The 14,503-nt window shown below is 42.2% G+C and overlaps 1 protein-coding gene across 1 annotated transcript in view; it reads right to left on the bottom strand.

Annotated features, from left to right (window-relative positions):
* The window catches only part of obscnb (obscurin, cytoskeletal calmodulin and titin-interacting RhoGEF b), a 38,967-nt gene that overhangs the window by 9,689 nt on the left and 14,775 nt on the right, over window positions 1-14,503 (bottom strand). The window contains 21 exon segments of the mRNA XM_077724124.1: window positions 107-1,417; window positions 1,555-1,845; window positions 2,051-2,599; window positions 4,062-4,328; window positions 4,396-4,653; window positions 4,991-5,269; window positions 5,357-5,623; window positions 6,092-6,361; window positions 6,693-6,959; window positions 7,131-7,397; window positions 7,525-7,791; window positions 9,228-9,494; window positions 10,433-10,699; window positions 10,829-11,095; window positions 11,175-11,441; window positions 11,693-11,959; window positions 12,152-12,418; window positions 12,801-13,067; window positions 13,195-13,464; window positions 13,534-13,803; window positions 14,180-14,446. Of these exon segments, the coding sequence (XP_077580250.1) occupies window positions 107-1,417; window positions 1,555-1,845; window positions 2,051-2,599; window positions 4,062-4,328; window positions 4,396-4,653; window positions 4,991-5,269; window positions 5,357-5,623; window positions 6,092-6,361; window positions 6,693-6,959; window positions 7,131-7,397; window positions 7,525-7,791; window positions 9,228-9,494; window positions 10,433-10,699; window positions 10,829-11,095; window positions 11,175-11,441; window positions 11,693-11,959; window positions 12,152-12,418; window positions 12,801-13,067; window positions 13,195-13,464; window positions 13,534-13,803; window positions 14,180-14,446 (6,969 nt within the window).

The following is a 14,503-nucleotide window of genomic DNA, read 5'->3' as shown; positions in this document are numbered from 1 at the left end:
AACAAGAAACCAAAAAAAAAAGAAAATCAAACATGACATTTTTGTTTGATTAGTGTTTAAAAAAAATCTAAACGTAGACCCTCATACAAGATATTCACATTCTTACCAGGATCTCCAGAAAGGAATGCAGGAGGTTGTTTTTCTTGAGTGGGTGTTTCCATACCATCTTGAGTATACCCCATCTTTCGTATCCGCAACTCCACTTTGAGATGTCCAGCGTCCGAAATTGTTGTTTCCACAGGGACTCCATGAATTGTAAACATCTCCTGAAACCTTTTCGATGCCACCTCTGCCTCTGACCATGTGTCAAAGCGGATGTAAATATACGTGTCATCCTCACGGTAAGAATGAGGATCTGGTGGGGGCAGGTCTCCTTCATCTGCACTGATGAAAGGTTCTTCCTCCACGTCCGGTGGGAGGCGAGTGCGCAGCAACCGGCGGAGGCGTCTGCTGGCTTGTCTTAGTGACTCGTCCATCTCGCTACCTGACGAACTTTCTGGCTCACTGTCAGCACTGTAGCCAACTGTTAGTGGGCGCCGTCCAGATTCTCTCGCCATCCCCACGGTGACCTTAGCACTGTGAGAGATGACTCCAAACTTATTGGTGACCTCGCATGTGTACACGCCCGTGTCCTTGGTGGTAATGGCTGTAATGACTAGTGAACATGTTCCGTCATTGTACATGTCAATGTGATGATGATTGCTGTCGGACAGCAGCTCCCCGTCCTTCAGCCAACGCACATTGTCAGGCTTCCCTTCTGCCACGCACTCCAGATGTACGGTGCCATTAGGCTCTTTAGTCTGGTCTCTGAAAACCTCCTTGAAGACAGGCCGCATGTCCTTGCGGACTTTGTAACCCTTGAAGGCAGCTTGAATCTTGATGGCTGCTTCTCTGAGTTCAGGCTCATCTTCTTTGCTTATCTCTGGAATGTCTGTCTCATGTGTCAACACTTGTATTGTTTCAGTTCTCTGAACTGTATTTGATTTTTGGTCAGACATTTGGAAGTGTTTAAAGAAGCGCTCAGTAGCTAGTGTCCCATCATCAGAAGACACAACTGTGGCTGAGGATTGAACTTGGGTGTTCTTAAGGTAGGACACAAGTGAAGAATCACCTGTATTCGTCATTTCTGAGCTGGTGTACAATTTAGACACGGACTGTTTCTTGGACTGCTCCATCTCCACGGACTTTAACTCCACCCTCTCTGAAGCCCTGCTCTCCTGCTGCTCGATTTTCTTTTGGCTACCTTTACCGTCATCCTCTGGGTGTTCCGTAATGGAGTCCAGGGTTGGCTCACGACTCATGCGCCTTTTCTTAGCTGAGGCCTCCCATAATTCATGGAGATCTCCTTCTTCAGCAGCCTCGGGAGGGAGATTGGGCTGCCGTAGTTGTTCTGACTCAACTTCTTTCACCTCAGGTTCTAGAAGCACACAGATTCGGAATTACTTGGAAACTTTTAAACAAACTTTGTGGGGACAAAACAGGAGGATGGATTTGGTATTAGAGGACAGTAAATCTAATTAGGCTCTCATAGTTCTAAACTTTGTGTCCACTCACCAAGCAGCACAGTCCTCGGAAGCTCAACAGATTCCCCTGTGCCAGCTCTATTGATGGCTGCCACTCGAAATCTGTAGCTGGTGCCTTGAGTGAGATTTTCCACCAGAAACTCAGTGTTGCACACGGGAGTAGAATGGCATGGGAGCCAGTGAGTGCTTTCTGTAAGTCTAGACTCAACCTTGTAGCCCAAAATGGGACTTCCCCCATCATGTAGGGGAGTGAACCAGGAAAGGGTGACAGTCTGGTCTGTCTGGTTGATGACCTCTGGGTCCTCAGGAGGTTCTGGTACAGCTGTAATGAAGAAAACAGCAGGAGTTATGGTGGTAATGTAGATTCTTACGATTAGAGGAAGGGCACAGAAAGCAACATCTGCCCTGAATGAATAGTGGAGAAAATCCTTAAACATAAATGGACTAGGATTGACTTAATCTTTTGTTTTAAACACTCAGCTAACCATAGGAATTAAAAAAGAACACAAAACAACTCAAAGACTTACTAATAATGGAAAGCTTGGCCACGGAAAGAGCATCTCGAGCTGCGAACGTGATTTCCTGCTGAGGCATCAATGGGGCTTGCCTCAAGATAAGGCGATAGCGACAACCGTCATTCCTGGTAATCCACATGTCGCCAATCTTGAGCTCGGTGCCATTGGCATACCAAACAACTTCTGTTAAAGGCACAGGCTCGGTCAATTCCACGCAAAACTCCACCCTCTCGCCGACTGCAGCCACCACATCCTCCAGGTGCTTTGCAATGCCCAGCTGCCAGCCTTTAACAGACAGCTGGGCAGATGTGGATGCTGTGCCTGCTGTGAAGGTGACTGTGCAACTGTCACTAATGCGCAGCTCTTTGAGGAGCAGCAGGTGCCGACGACCGCTCTCGAAAGTCACAATCTCCGCATTGGGTGATTCTTTTACTGCTTTGCCATCAAGAAGCCACTGACAGTTTTTGTTCTCCGGGCGAGACAAGGCACACTCGAACAAAGCTTCTCCTCCATCAAAGGTTTCCACATTCTCCAATCCTTGGACTATGTTGATGGGTTTGGCTATTGGAGAGAGAAAAATGAAGAGACTTATAATGAATGTGGTTCTTTGGACCTTGTGATAAAAAGCAGCAGATTAGTAGATAGCCCTCCAGAATTCACAAATAGTTGACTCCCTGAAGTGGTGCTCTTTCCATGTGGAGGAGAGCTCACCTTCCACATGAAGCGAAGCAACCACACGGGTCCCCTCCGCCTCACAGGAGTATGCGCCCCTGTCTTCAGCACTCGTGCGGCTAATGTACAAGCGGGCCACAGTCCAGTCCTGCTCCACTACCACCCTGCGGCCATCAAGCTTCAATGGCTGCCCGTCCCTCTTCCACACGGCCTTCACCGGCCTCGAGAACTGGCAGATGAACTCAGCCGGTTGGTTCTCGACCACCCTAAGGTCCTCCATGTCGTTCACCACTTCAACCGTGGGATCTGAGGTTGAGGTCAGGCGTTACAGCATCAGGGTGGTGCTTTAGGAGTGATCAAAATGTGCAGTGTATGCCTAATGAGGGGTTTATAACCTCCAAAACTTTTGCAGACTAATATCAATATGGTTCAAAAGCTTGACTAACAAATATTGGGGGTCAAAAAGACCAAAGTCTAACCAGATTATGTTTAAAATCACAAATGACCTTGATGATTTTTAACTCATTAGGGATGGATGTGCTTGCGGGTTAAGAGCATGGTTATTCGGGCAAATGATTTAATATAGTAAGTAAAAGTGAGTAATGGAAAGCGAATGGCCAGAATGGAAAGGCGGAGCAGCACTGCACTGTTTGAAGTTACTTGCTAAACTCTTTTCAAAATGATAAAATCCTTAATATTGTTAATGCCATTTTCTAAAATTACTGTTTCTTTTATAGCATTGCAAATAGTCAGCGTCTCCAGCATCACAGATGTAAAATAGGTGTGCAGACTTTTGCCATGTTCATGCCCACTTGGTATAGCGATACCTTTGACTAGGAGCTTGGCTGCTGAGGTTAAATTGCCAGCTTTGAACATAACAGTGCCCGAGTCATCAGTGGCCAGGTTTTTAAAGGTGACAGTGTGGATATGACTCTCGTTCGGGCTTATGTCACAAACTGAGCTGTTCTCCAACAAAGTCCCATCCAGCCACCACTGCACTTTGTCAGGGGCCTGGCCTGATAGCTGACAAGAGAAGGTTGCCCATTCCCCAACAAAAACATCGATGGGCTTAAGACCGCATAGAATGTAGACCTCTTTCACTGTTGAGTTAAAATAAAGAAATAATGTTGGCACAAACTGAGCCTCTACATTTTACTACACTTATCGCCTGCAGAATTTCCTCATGTTATGACAAAAATATGACAATAATTGAGTGTTTATCCTCGTCTGTGTTTTCTTATACTGCTATGCAAAAACATTGCATGTAAAACCTATTGGTTTTGGTGAGTCATAAAATGAGGAAACCCTGGAGAATAACATAAAAAGGTCTAACAATATTTCAATACACTACCTTGCACTGTCACAGAAGCAGTAGTAAGCTGATCTCCTGCATCGCAGGTGTAGTAACCACTGTCATCTGGATCCAGGTTCTTTATACAGAGTTCTTGAATGCAGCCATCCTGCAACAGGTCGTACTTCTTACCAGGTGTAAGGACGGCACCACCTCTCCTCCACTCCACACGGATGCCGGGTTTGGAGAGTTCACAGTGGAGAGTGACATCCTCCCCTTCGATAGCATCCTGGCTCTTCAGTTCATTCTTAAAGAATGTCGGGGCAGCTGACGGAATTTTAAAACGATAAGAGTATGGAGTGCATGGTCAGTTGGGATAATCTCAGTTGCTTACCTTCCACACTAAGTGTGATGTCACAATGATCATCTACTGTTCTGCAGGCATACGACCCCGCGTCCTCGAGCGCCACATTGAGGATGCGAAGTTGCTGGAATGCTCCATTCTCTATCAGGTCATACTTCGAACCCGCTTTGATGGACATGTTGTTTCGTACCCAGTTCACAGTCACCTTCGGGTCTGAGATGGTGCAGGTCAGGGTGACAGTTTCCCCCTCTAATGCCACTGTATTATGTGGCCTCTCTATGATCATGACTGGAAATGTGAGGAAAATGCTGTGTAAATAACAGATTTGCACTGGTATGACACAAATTATTCAGTATCACTTAAGTCAGTACTAGTCTTGGACTCTTAAAATGCATCATTGTCAATGTCAGTTGATTCATAGCAAGTTCTGGAGTTTAAAAAGGATTGGACGACCATCCCCGCAAATGGCAGAGGTAAGTTTGTCTGACCAAACCAAACAGTATGCAGGATATTAGTATTAAAAGAAAAAAAATCTATTTTTATCAGTATTGGCTGATAATGCACAGTTATTCCATTCAGTTGACTTCCATTTTCCAAGTCAATTATATTTGCGTCTATTCTTTACCTTTGGGCTTCTCTTCCACCAGCAGACAAGCAACACTCTTTTCTTCACCCACTACAAAGGCGACATCTCCTGATTCATCAGTGGTCACCATCTTCAGGGCCAAACGGTGCACTCTGCCGTCGCTGCTCATTTGATTCAGATCATTGCTCTGGAGGAGATTGTCCGCGAGCCACCACTCTCCATTAGTCACACCTGCATGAGACAGCTCCACCTCGAAGATGGCGTCCTGGCCAGTTTGCACGGTAATGTTGTGCAGTTGTCGCAGAATGCGAACGTGTTCTGAGGACGAAAGATAGGTCAGAAAATAAAATCAACAAATCAATAAATAAATGAGGTAGGAAACTGAAGAAAAAGGTTTAAAATTACCTCTCACATTGACGGAAGCAGTGCTTTTCTTGTCACCTGCAACACAGCTGTACTCTCCACTATCCTGTGGTTTTAGCTTGTTAATGGTAAGAGTGTGAGTGGCAGCAATCTGATCGATGCTGTATTTCTCCCCGTGGGCAAGTAAAGTTGACCCTTTCCACCAGGAGACCTTGCAGTCAGGATCAGAGGTCTCACAGGAGAGAGTGACTTTTCCGCCCTCGCTACCCTCTTGGCTGTTCAGGGTTTTCCTGAAAAAAAATGGCACGGCTGCCAGAAAAGAGCACTGTTACTTACAGTAATGTGTGTAAGTTTATGATGGAAATATACAGTCTTTATATTACAAAATGTTCTGTTAACTAGGGTCATGAGACATTCTGATTCTCTGGTGATGTAGGCTATATCAAAAAAGAGAAATAATTTCAGGCTTCATGGAAAATCCTTGATTAAAAAAATTATAAAACACCCTCTGATGAAATTTAAAATGGTCATCCTATATTAATTTATGTTGTAATAAGTAAAATAATAGCAAAGTAAAAGTTAGCAGTTTTGTACCAAATGAGAGCAGGAGGAAACAATAATAATAATAATTATAATAAACAATAATATTCATTTGCAATTTTGTGTAGAAGATTACGAGCAACAGTTGCTGAGTAAATCCACCATTGAAGAATATTGAGGTGAGTATGAAACTTTATGTAGTAATATGGCACGAGAGACCCAATGGGAATTCCTCACCTCTGACAGTGAGAGAGGCCGTGGATGTGTGGGAGCCGATTGAAAAAGTGACGGTCCCAGAGTCTGCCACAGTAACGCCTCGAAGTGTGAGACTGTGTGTGCGACCATCTGTCTTAATAACATTCATTTCATTAAACTGGAGTGGTACGTCCTGAAGTTTCCATTGAGGTGGCACAGTGTCCTCATGCGAGACCAGACACTCAAATAGGACATCTTCGCCTTCGTTTACGACGCAGCTCTCCAAAAATTTCACGATGGACACTTCCACTTCTGTTCAAGAGAAGATCACTTGATGTTTAGGCTGAGTAATTTCTTGCAAAACGTCAAGAGTAAAGTATGTTAATATTGGTGAAGGAATGAGATAAGATAAGTGCTCAAACATAAAGACATAAAAAAATGATTGTGTTATTAGACAGAAGTGCTTAAAAGGAGGAGTGCATTCCACACATGCGAAAGCAAATTACATTTGAAATATTTCAAATGTCTGAAGAAAGTCCATAACAGGATCAGTGTATATGAGAGATGTAAGTTCAAGATTTGAAAGTATGAATCTGAAAGGTGGAAAAAAGGTGCATGCAAAATAAAATGAAATAAAGCCTACCCTGCACAACAAGGGTGGCCGAGGTTTTGTGACTGCCTGTATCACAGACGTATTCTCCTGAATCCTCTCTCTGCAATTTATAGATGATGAGCTCGACTACCGTCCCTGCCTGTTTTAAGTGATACTTGTTGCTGGATGCTAGCACCCTATCACCATGTGTCCAGATAACTCCAGCCCCAGGCTTTGTGGTCTCACATCGGAGAACAGCACTCTCCCCTGCCTGCCTCTCAAGGTTCTCCAGTTGGGTTTTGAAAAGCACTGACTGGGCTAGAAACAAACAACACAATTACAGTATTTTAGACTATGAGAATACTGTTGCTGCCAATAAATCATGCTATTCAGAAATATATAATTCATGTATACATTATAAATGACTTCAAATTGGCAGTCTCTTAGTTAATTCGTTGAATTGATATCATTAGAGACTGGTAAGCATACCCTTCACATCTACGCGTGCTGTGCTCTGATGAAAACCAGTGTCACACGTGTAATGCCCTGTGTCATCCTTGTCTATGTCGTGGATTACCAACAGGGCGATGTGTTCAGTTTGTCTAATGTCATACTTGGAACATGGACAGAGGCCGAGTTCTTCTTTCCTCCATTCAACAGGTACGCCTGGTTTGGAGAGTTCACAACGCAGAGCCACACTTTGGCCCTCATCAGCTGTTTGGTCTTCTAACTCTTTTGTAAAAGTGACTGGAAGAGCTGATGGATAGAATTAGATGACCGGAAAATATGAATTGGGAGCGGGGATGGAGAAGATGAGAAATGGGAGAGAGAATGTGAAAAGACTGAGAAAGGTAGTTGGATCTGAGAGATTAATCCATCCTACCATTGACTTTAAGGGAGGCAAAGCTTGTTATGTCCTGCCAGAAGCAAGAATAGGTTCCCGTGTCACAAGGGCTCAAATCAAAGATATGTAGTTCATAACGAAATCCATTCTGTGTCATCTGGTACTTTTCTCCACAACTCAGGAGCTGAGTTCCCTTCTTCCACTCGACAGAAAGCCCTGGCTTAGAAAGCTCACAGAGCAGAGTAACACATCCTCCCTCGTCTGACTCCTGGCTTTCCACTTCTCGGAGTAATACGACTGGAAGTACTGGAGACCAAAGGATCACAAAAATGAATCATTTGTGGAGAAATGACTTTCTTGTGGGACACTCGATGACTTGTGCTTGTTTCCAACTCCAATGCTGTATATTTGGACTTACCTCAGAGATTCGATGGTTGTATAAGAAAACAAAATGAATGATCACACACAAATGAGTAAAATGAGTCTCAACCAGCTTTTCTTCAGTGAACCAAACACAGGGCTTAATGCTAGCTCAGATCAGAACAAGCTTTCTGAGAACCCTGGGTACAAACTGCTGGAAAGTCATCACAAGTTTCAAGTTGAAGCAGAATGTGAACTCTGAGTTCACTCCTTTATTCCATAATGGACCAGAGTCGGCAAAGCTGATTATCAGACCACCAGAATCCCAATTCCCAAACAACTAAGTCTGCAACAATTTTAAGGGTAGGAGTAAACCTAATAGGAGGGAAAGATGGGCTACCCTCACTATGTCTACCTTGAGGGCAGTGTATGTTGGAGCAGTGATGGCTTCCCTCAAGTTTGTTGATCTCAATTTAAGGGCCTATTTGAGAAGTGCTTCTTTGAAAGTTTGTTACAAAGCTAAGGTCATAAATTGAGGAACCATCAACAGAACACTTCAATCATTCCATTACCTTCAGGTTTGATCTCTCGCATCTGCTTTTTCATGAATTTCTCTCTGGTCTGCTGCTCTGTCACAACTATGGAATTAAACATGAAATTTGAAATTCTGTGTGAAGATTTGCTCTGCTTTCTTCCATAAAGCCAATCAGGCAAACATAGAAGACAACAACAACCTGGCCATCATGCAGTCAACCAAAGCTCACTGACAAATATTTAACATACACAAATAGAACACAACTAGCAAAAACACTCATACAAAGACTTTGTCTTGAGTAAGCCAGAAACAAAGAACAAAGTAATTATCTTGATCACTCCCATAGACATCATGAATGCACAGCACGGATAATTTACACAAATGGACTGACATTACCTTCAACTATTTCATTAATCCCTTGCTTCTTCTTCTCGTCTTTAACAACTACCAATGTAGGCTCAGTCATTTTGGCTAGAATGCAAACATTATATAAGTGTAATCATAGCATTGTGCAAAATATGCCAACAGCTCAGCAACAAAGCAACACATTGTAAAATATGAGCCAAAATACTTACCCCTGCAGCAGATACAAGCAACAAAAGCTATTCAAGAAGCAGAACTTGGCCAAATTCTTCCATTACCTGTCTTCTCCAATATTGCATGTGCCAAAACGTAAAGCAGCAAAAACATATGTAACACAACCAACAAAAAAGGTGAATGATGCACTCAAAACAGTAAAATGCACCCTAAGCATCTACAATAGATGCACTACTAATGCGCCAGAAAGCAACTTTGCAGAATAAATTCTACAACAACAAAAAATTGCTCCAAGCAAACTGAAGCCTACCCCTGATGTTGATACAGGCTGTGGTTTTCTGCTCCCCACACACACATGTGTAGTCCCCACTGTCTGTGGGGACTAATTGGGTGATAAGGAGTTCATTCTCACACGCCTGCTGCTTCATCCTGTACTTATCTCCATGGGTCAAGACCTGTGCTGCCTTCTTCCACTCCACTGAAGCTAAAGGTTTAGAAGTCTCACAGAGAAGAACAACCTCAGATCCCTCGTCGGCCTCCAGACTCCGCAATTTCTTGGTAAAAATCACCGGTTGGGCTAAAATACAGGTGAACAAAAATCTATATCCCAGGTGGCATTGGGAAAGCAGAAGGTGGACTCATTGCCAGTCAAACATCCATTCACATTTATATATTTGCCAATGAAGAATAGCATTTCCCACATTTACCTTCAATTTTGAGCTCCTGGGTTTCTTGCTTCACAAGTTCCTCTTTTAGGATATCTCTGGTCTGTTGCAGTGTCACAACTATATGAAAGTCAAGATGGTATTGGATCCTCAGTTGGAACAATGCTAAGTGCATGTCAGATAGCCAACATCTCAGAACATAAGACGACTAGGACAGCCAATCATACAGCTTCCATGCATTATGCATCCAAGTAAACCATTACGAGAACAGCAATTCCATACAGTCGTTCAAGTATGGCAGTTATTCCATTACAGCGATACTTGTGTTCCAACTTTAAGGCTTCTTGGTGAGGACAAAAAGTGCACAACTACAGTACCAATACCTGGATCTTAAAACAGATACCAAGGATATCACATTAATTTAAAAATAAACCAAGGAGATGCTCATGCATCCAAGATAGCAGAAACAAAACTAAAGACAAGGACTGCAAATTAGAGAGACAATTCCAAAGACCACAGTAATTGGCTGCATAGAAAAAAGCTCATGGACCTACTTTACCTTGTGTTTTAGACATCTCCTGCTTGTTTGTGGCAACTACCAACTTTTCGTCAGTCTTACTTGCTGAAATGCAATCATAAAACAAGTGAAAAAGCTGCAAATTGTCTGCATTTAAAATTACATGTGACAAGCAGATCTGGATTATTTATCAACATGACATGTTGATTCATCCTTTGGGATTGATCTTGCAATTAATAGACAACAAAAGAACAAAAAGACACAAATGTTTGAAATGCAGTTGACCATTGGGAGCAGCAAGATGTGTAACTATTTTAAATAACATTTTCTCACCTTTGATTTTAAGACCTGCAGTAGTTTTATCGTCTGCACACACACAGCTGTATTCTCCGCTTTCTTCTTCTGATGCTTTGAGAATCAAGAGTTCATTCACAGTTGCTTCCTGTTTTATTTGGTATATTTTCCCAGACTTGAGGACCTGTCTTCCTTTTTTCCATTCTACGGGGACTTCAGGTTTTGATGTCTCACAACCAAGAATAACAGTGTTTCCCTCTTCAGCCTCCTGGTTCTCCAGCTTCTTTGAGAAGATCACTGGTTGGGCTAAACATTGTAATTGTTAACCAGTTGCATACAATAAAATTTATCTACTCATTAGCAACCCCGAATAGAGCCAAACATCATATTTATTTGAACTATGAGGGCTGGCAGTGTATAAGTAAGATATCCTACCTTTGATGGCAAGTCTGGCTGCAGTATTGATCTCACCACACACACAGCTGTATTCCCCGCTGTCTTCTGGCACTGCTTGACTGAGGTGGAGTTCATTGATAAAAGCCTGCTGCTTTATCTTGTACTTCTCCCCAGAGTTTAGCACCTGTCGTCCTTTTTTCCACTCTACTGGAGCTAAAGGTTTAGACGTCTCACAGCAAAGTATCACGCTAGATCCTTCCTCAGCCTCTTGATCCTGAAGTTTCTTACTGAAGATCACTGGTAGGGCTAAACATTTTTAAATTGGTCAAAAACTTTTCAATTTCAGTAGTTAACTGTGAATTTATGAAAAAAAATGTTTCCCCACCTTTAACAGTGATGTAAGCTGCAGTGTTGTTCTCCCCAAATCCACAGCTGTACTCCCCACTGTCTTCTGGCACTGCTTGACTAACGTGGAGTTCATTGACACATGTGTGCTGTTTCATCTGGTACTTTTCTCCAGGCTTCAGCACCTGTCTCCCTTTCTTCCACTCCACTGGGACTTCAGGTTTTGATGTCTCACAGCACAGTACCACCCTGGACCCTTCTTCGGCCTCCAGACCTTGCAGATTCTTTGTGAAGGTCACTGGTAGGGCTGGGGATAGAAATATTAAATTCAGAAACGAAGGTAGAAGTGAAAACATCTAGTTATCGGATGCTAAAACTGCAGATGTTCCTGATCAGAATCGTTGGGAAATTGGGCCCACTCATGTCATTGTCAGAGGATCAGAAATTAAATAAATAGTTGACCAGAGGCATCCCTAGATAAAACTATACTATATGTATAAATAGATAGATCAGACAAGCCAATAAGAAATTATTTCGTGTAGTAAAGTTTCATTATACCATTGATCTTCACATAGGCCACGGTTGTGTGTTCCCCCAACACACAGCTGTACTCTCCACTGTCTTCAGTTACTGCTTTGCTAAGGAGGAGTTCATTCACACATGCCTGCTGCTTCATCTGGTACTTTTCTCCATATGTCAGCACATGTCTTCCCTTTTTCCACTCCACAGGAACTAAAGGTTTAGAAGTCTCACAGTGGAGAGTAATGTTAGCTCCTTCGTCAGCTTCTTGACTCTGCAGCTGCACCGTAAAGGATGGTGGTAATGCTGCACAAACAACATTGATGTCAGGGGGATTAGATTGGGTTTAAACAACACATACGTTCGAAAAATATGTATGTGCAAGAAAACCAAACAAACAGATTCACTATTATATTTTAAGTGCGAGGAGCCACAGTGCAAATGTAACCATGCAGAAAGAAATACCAGGTAGAATGTGATATAATTATGGATCAGTACCATTCACTTTTATTGTCGCTGATGTCTTTTGATCCCCGCATAGACAAGAGTACTCCCCACTGTGGTCCATCTTCACATATTTAATGTGGAGTTCACAAGAGGTCTCCTTTTGGTTTATTTCATAAATTGCTCCAGCTGTGAGTATTTCAGAGCCTTTCCGCCATTGAATGTTGCCCGCAGGCTTTGACAGTTCACAGTGAAGCGTCACAGTTTCTCCTTCCTTTGCATCTTGATTTTGGAGTTTTTCTTTGAAAATTGTAGGCAGGACTGGAAAACAAGAAATTAGTAGTAGGGATCATCTGAAAGGTGTTGCAAGTTCTTAACTTTTTTAAATCTACTAATTTTCCATCACTACAATTCATTTTGACTTTACATATAAATGTCTCCAATGGCTTAATAAACAAGTACAAAATTAATAAAAAATGTTATTTAAATGTTTAATGTTAAAAATGTATACTTTTTTCAATTTGTTATCTAATATATAATTTTTCTAATTAGTTTTTTTAATATTTGATATTTGATGGATATGCATTCTCAGAATTTGGGACATGTGAGAAATTGATTTTAAAAGGTCATTTTGGAGAGGGATTCTGTAGCTATAAAATGATGAGGAAATTCATTTTATCTATGTAAAAATAAAATGACTTACCTTTAACGGTCACCTTGGCCATGCTCTTGGCAGTTCCCACATTACAGGTGTAGATGTCAGTGTCATCTTCCTGGAGGAGTTTGATGGTGAGCGATAAGGCGCCATCATTCTGGCTCATTTCGTATCGACCGCTAGCCTTGAGCTCCGTTTGCCCTTTAAGCCACGTAACCACTGAAGGGCTTTCAGCCGTCTCACACTGCAAAGTCACAGATGTCTTCTCATCTGCTTTGCTGTCCTTAAGTTCTTTGGTAAATTTATGGATTGGTTCTGTCAAAAATAGAATGTTGTAACAGAGTCAGATAGGGAAACAAAAATGTTACTAGCAGAAATGCCAATGGACAGTTTGAATTTTACTACTTCATTATGTTACTAGGTCAAACAATTCATAATATACCTTTAACTTCAAGCCTGGCCTTTGTGGTTGCCCCACCGACAACCTCACAACTGTAAACTCCCGAGTCTTGTGTGCTGACATTGAAAATGACCAGCCTCATAATGCTTTCCTCTCTGATGATGTCATACTTTTGGTTCTTTCTTAAGGCTTTTCCCTCTTTTGCCCACTTGACAATAGAGTTTATTTGAGTCACCTCGCAGGTAAAAGTAGCATTTTCACCTCGATATACGCTGACATTCTCAAGTTCCCTTGAAAGCGATGAAGCTTTTCCTGCAAAAAAAATATTTTATACTCATTATTGACTCATGAAGGCACAATAAGGGACACTACAAGATTTACCTTCAACAGACAGGGTGGCTTTTGAGGTCAAATCTTTAATGCTGAAAACCACCTCTCCTGAATCGGCGAGGGTGACATCCTTGATGGTCAGCATGTATTTCCGACCTTTGCTGTTAACTTTAAACCGGCCTCCGCTGGAAATGGCTTGGTTGCTCAGAGTCCAGGTGCACTCGTCGGTGCTCTCACGAGACAAGATGCACTCGAAACTGCATGTTTCTCCCTCATTCACCTCGGCAGACTTAAGCCATTTTGTGATTCCAAGGCCGATTTCTAAAGGGATGATAAAAACATTTGCTGTCATTGGACTCTAATTTCTAGCTGTACTTTCATGTTCATTAGTGCAATATTGCAAATAAAATTGGGCATGCCAATTTGGGGGATCTCACTTGTGAATCAATTGCATTTTGGGGGGGGCGTTTTTTTATTTCTCAGAAACCAAGAACAAACATCACAGTATATGTTAAAGTAATAATGAATTATTGAACAACAGACAAAATAGGTTTTGAAGTCAGTCCTAACAATCATTTGTGTCAATTGAACCAGCTAGAGGAAATTCCAGATCAAGTTTTCATCATCATTTTTGTGGCCATTTACTTGTTAATGTATATGTATTTGCACCATAGAACATCAAGAAAGCAAAACCAACCTCTCACAGTGACCTTTGCTCTGGACACTTCAGTTCCAAGATCACAAGTGTAATCCCCCGCGTCGTCTTTGGTGACATCTTTGATGATCAACCCCAGAGATTTGCCCGTGTGAAGGAGTTCATATTTTGGTCCCGCCTTCAATGGTATGCCTTCTTTTTTCCATGAGGGAGAAACCCTAGGTTTGGATGCTTCACATGCCAGCGTGATAGAGCCCTTCTCCTCACCCACAACATCATCCAGTGACTTAAGGAACAGGGCAGGCTTTTCTGGAGAAATAATCAAGTGATTTCTAATGATCAATATGTTTCATAGAAATACTAAGT

This window comes from Stigmatopora nigra, chromosome 9, assembly GCF_051989575.1.
Source record: "Stigmatopora nigra isolate UIUO_SnigA chromosome 9, RoL_Snig_1.1, whole genome shotgun sequence".
In the NCBI taxonomy this organism is placed as follows: domain Eukaryota; kingdom Metazoa; phylum Chordata; class Actinopteri; order Syngnathiformes; family Syngnathidae; genus Stigmatopora; species Stigmatopora nigra.
Note: the sequence above shows the minus strand (reverse complement) of the source record. Positions and strands in the feature narration are given on the sequence as shown.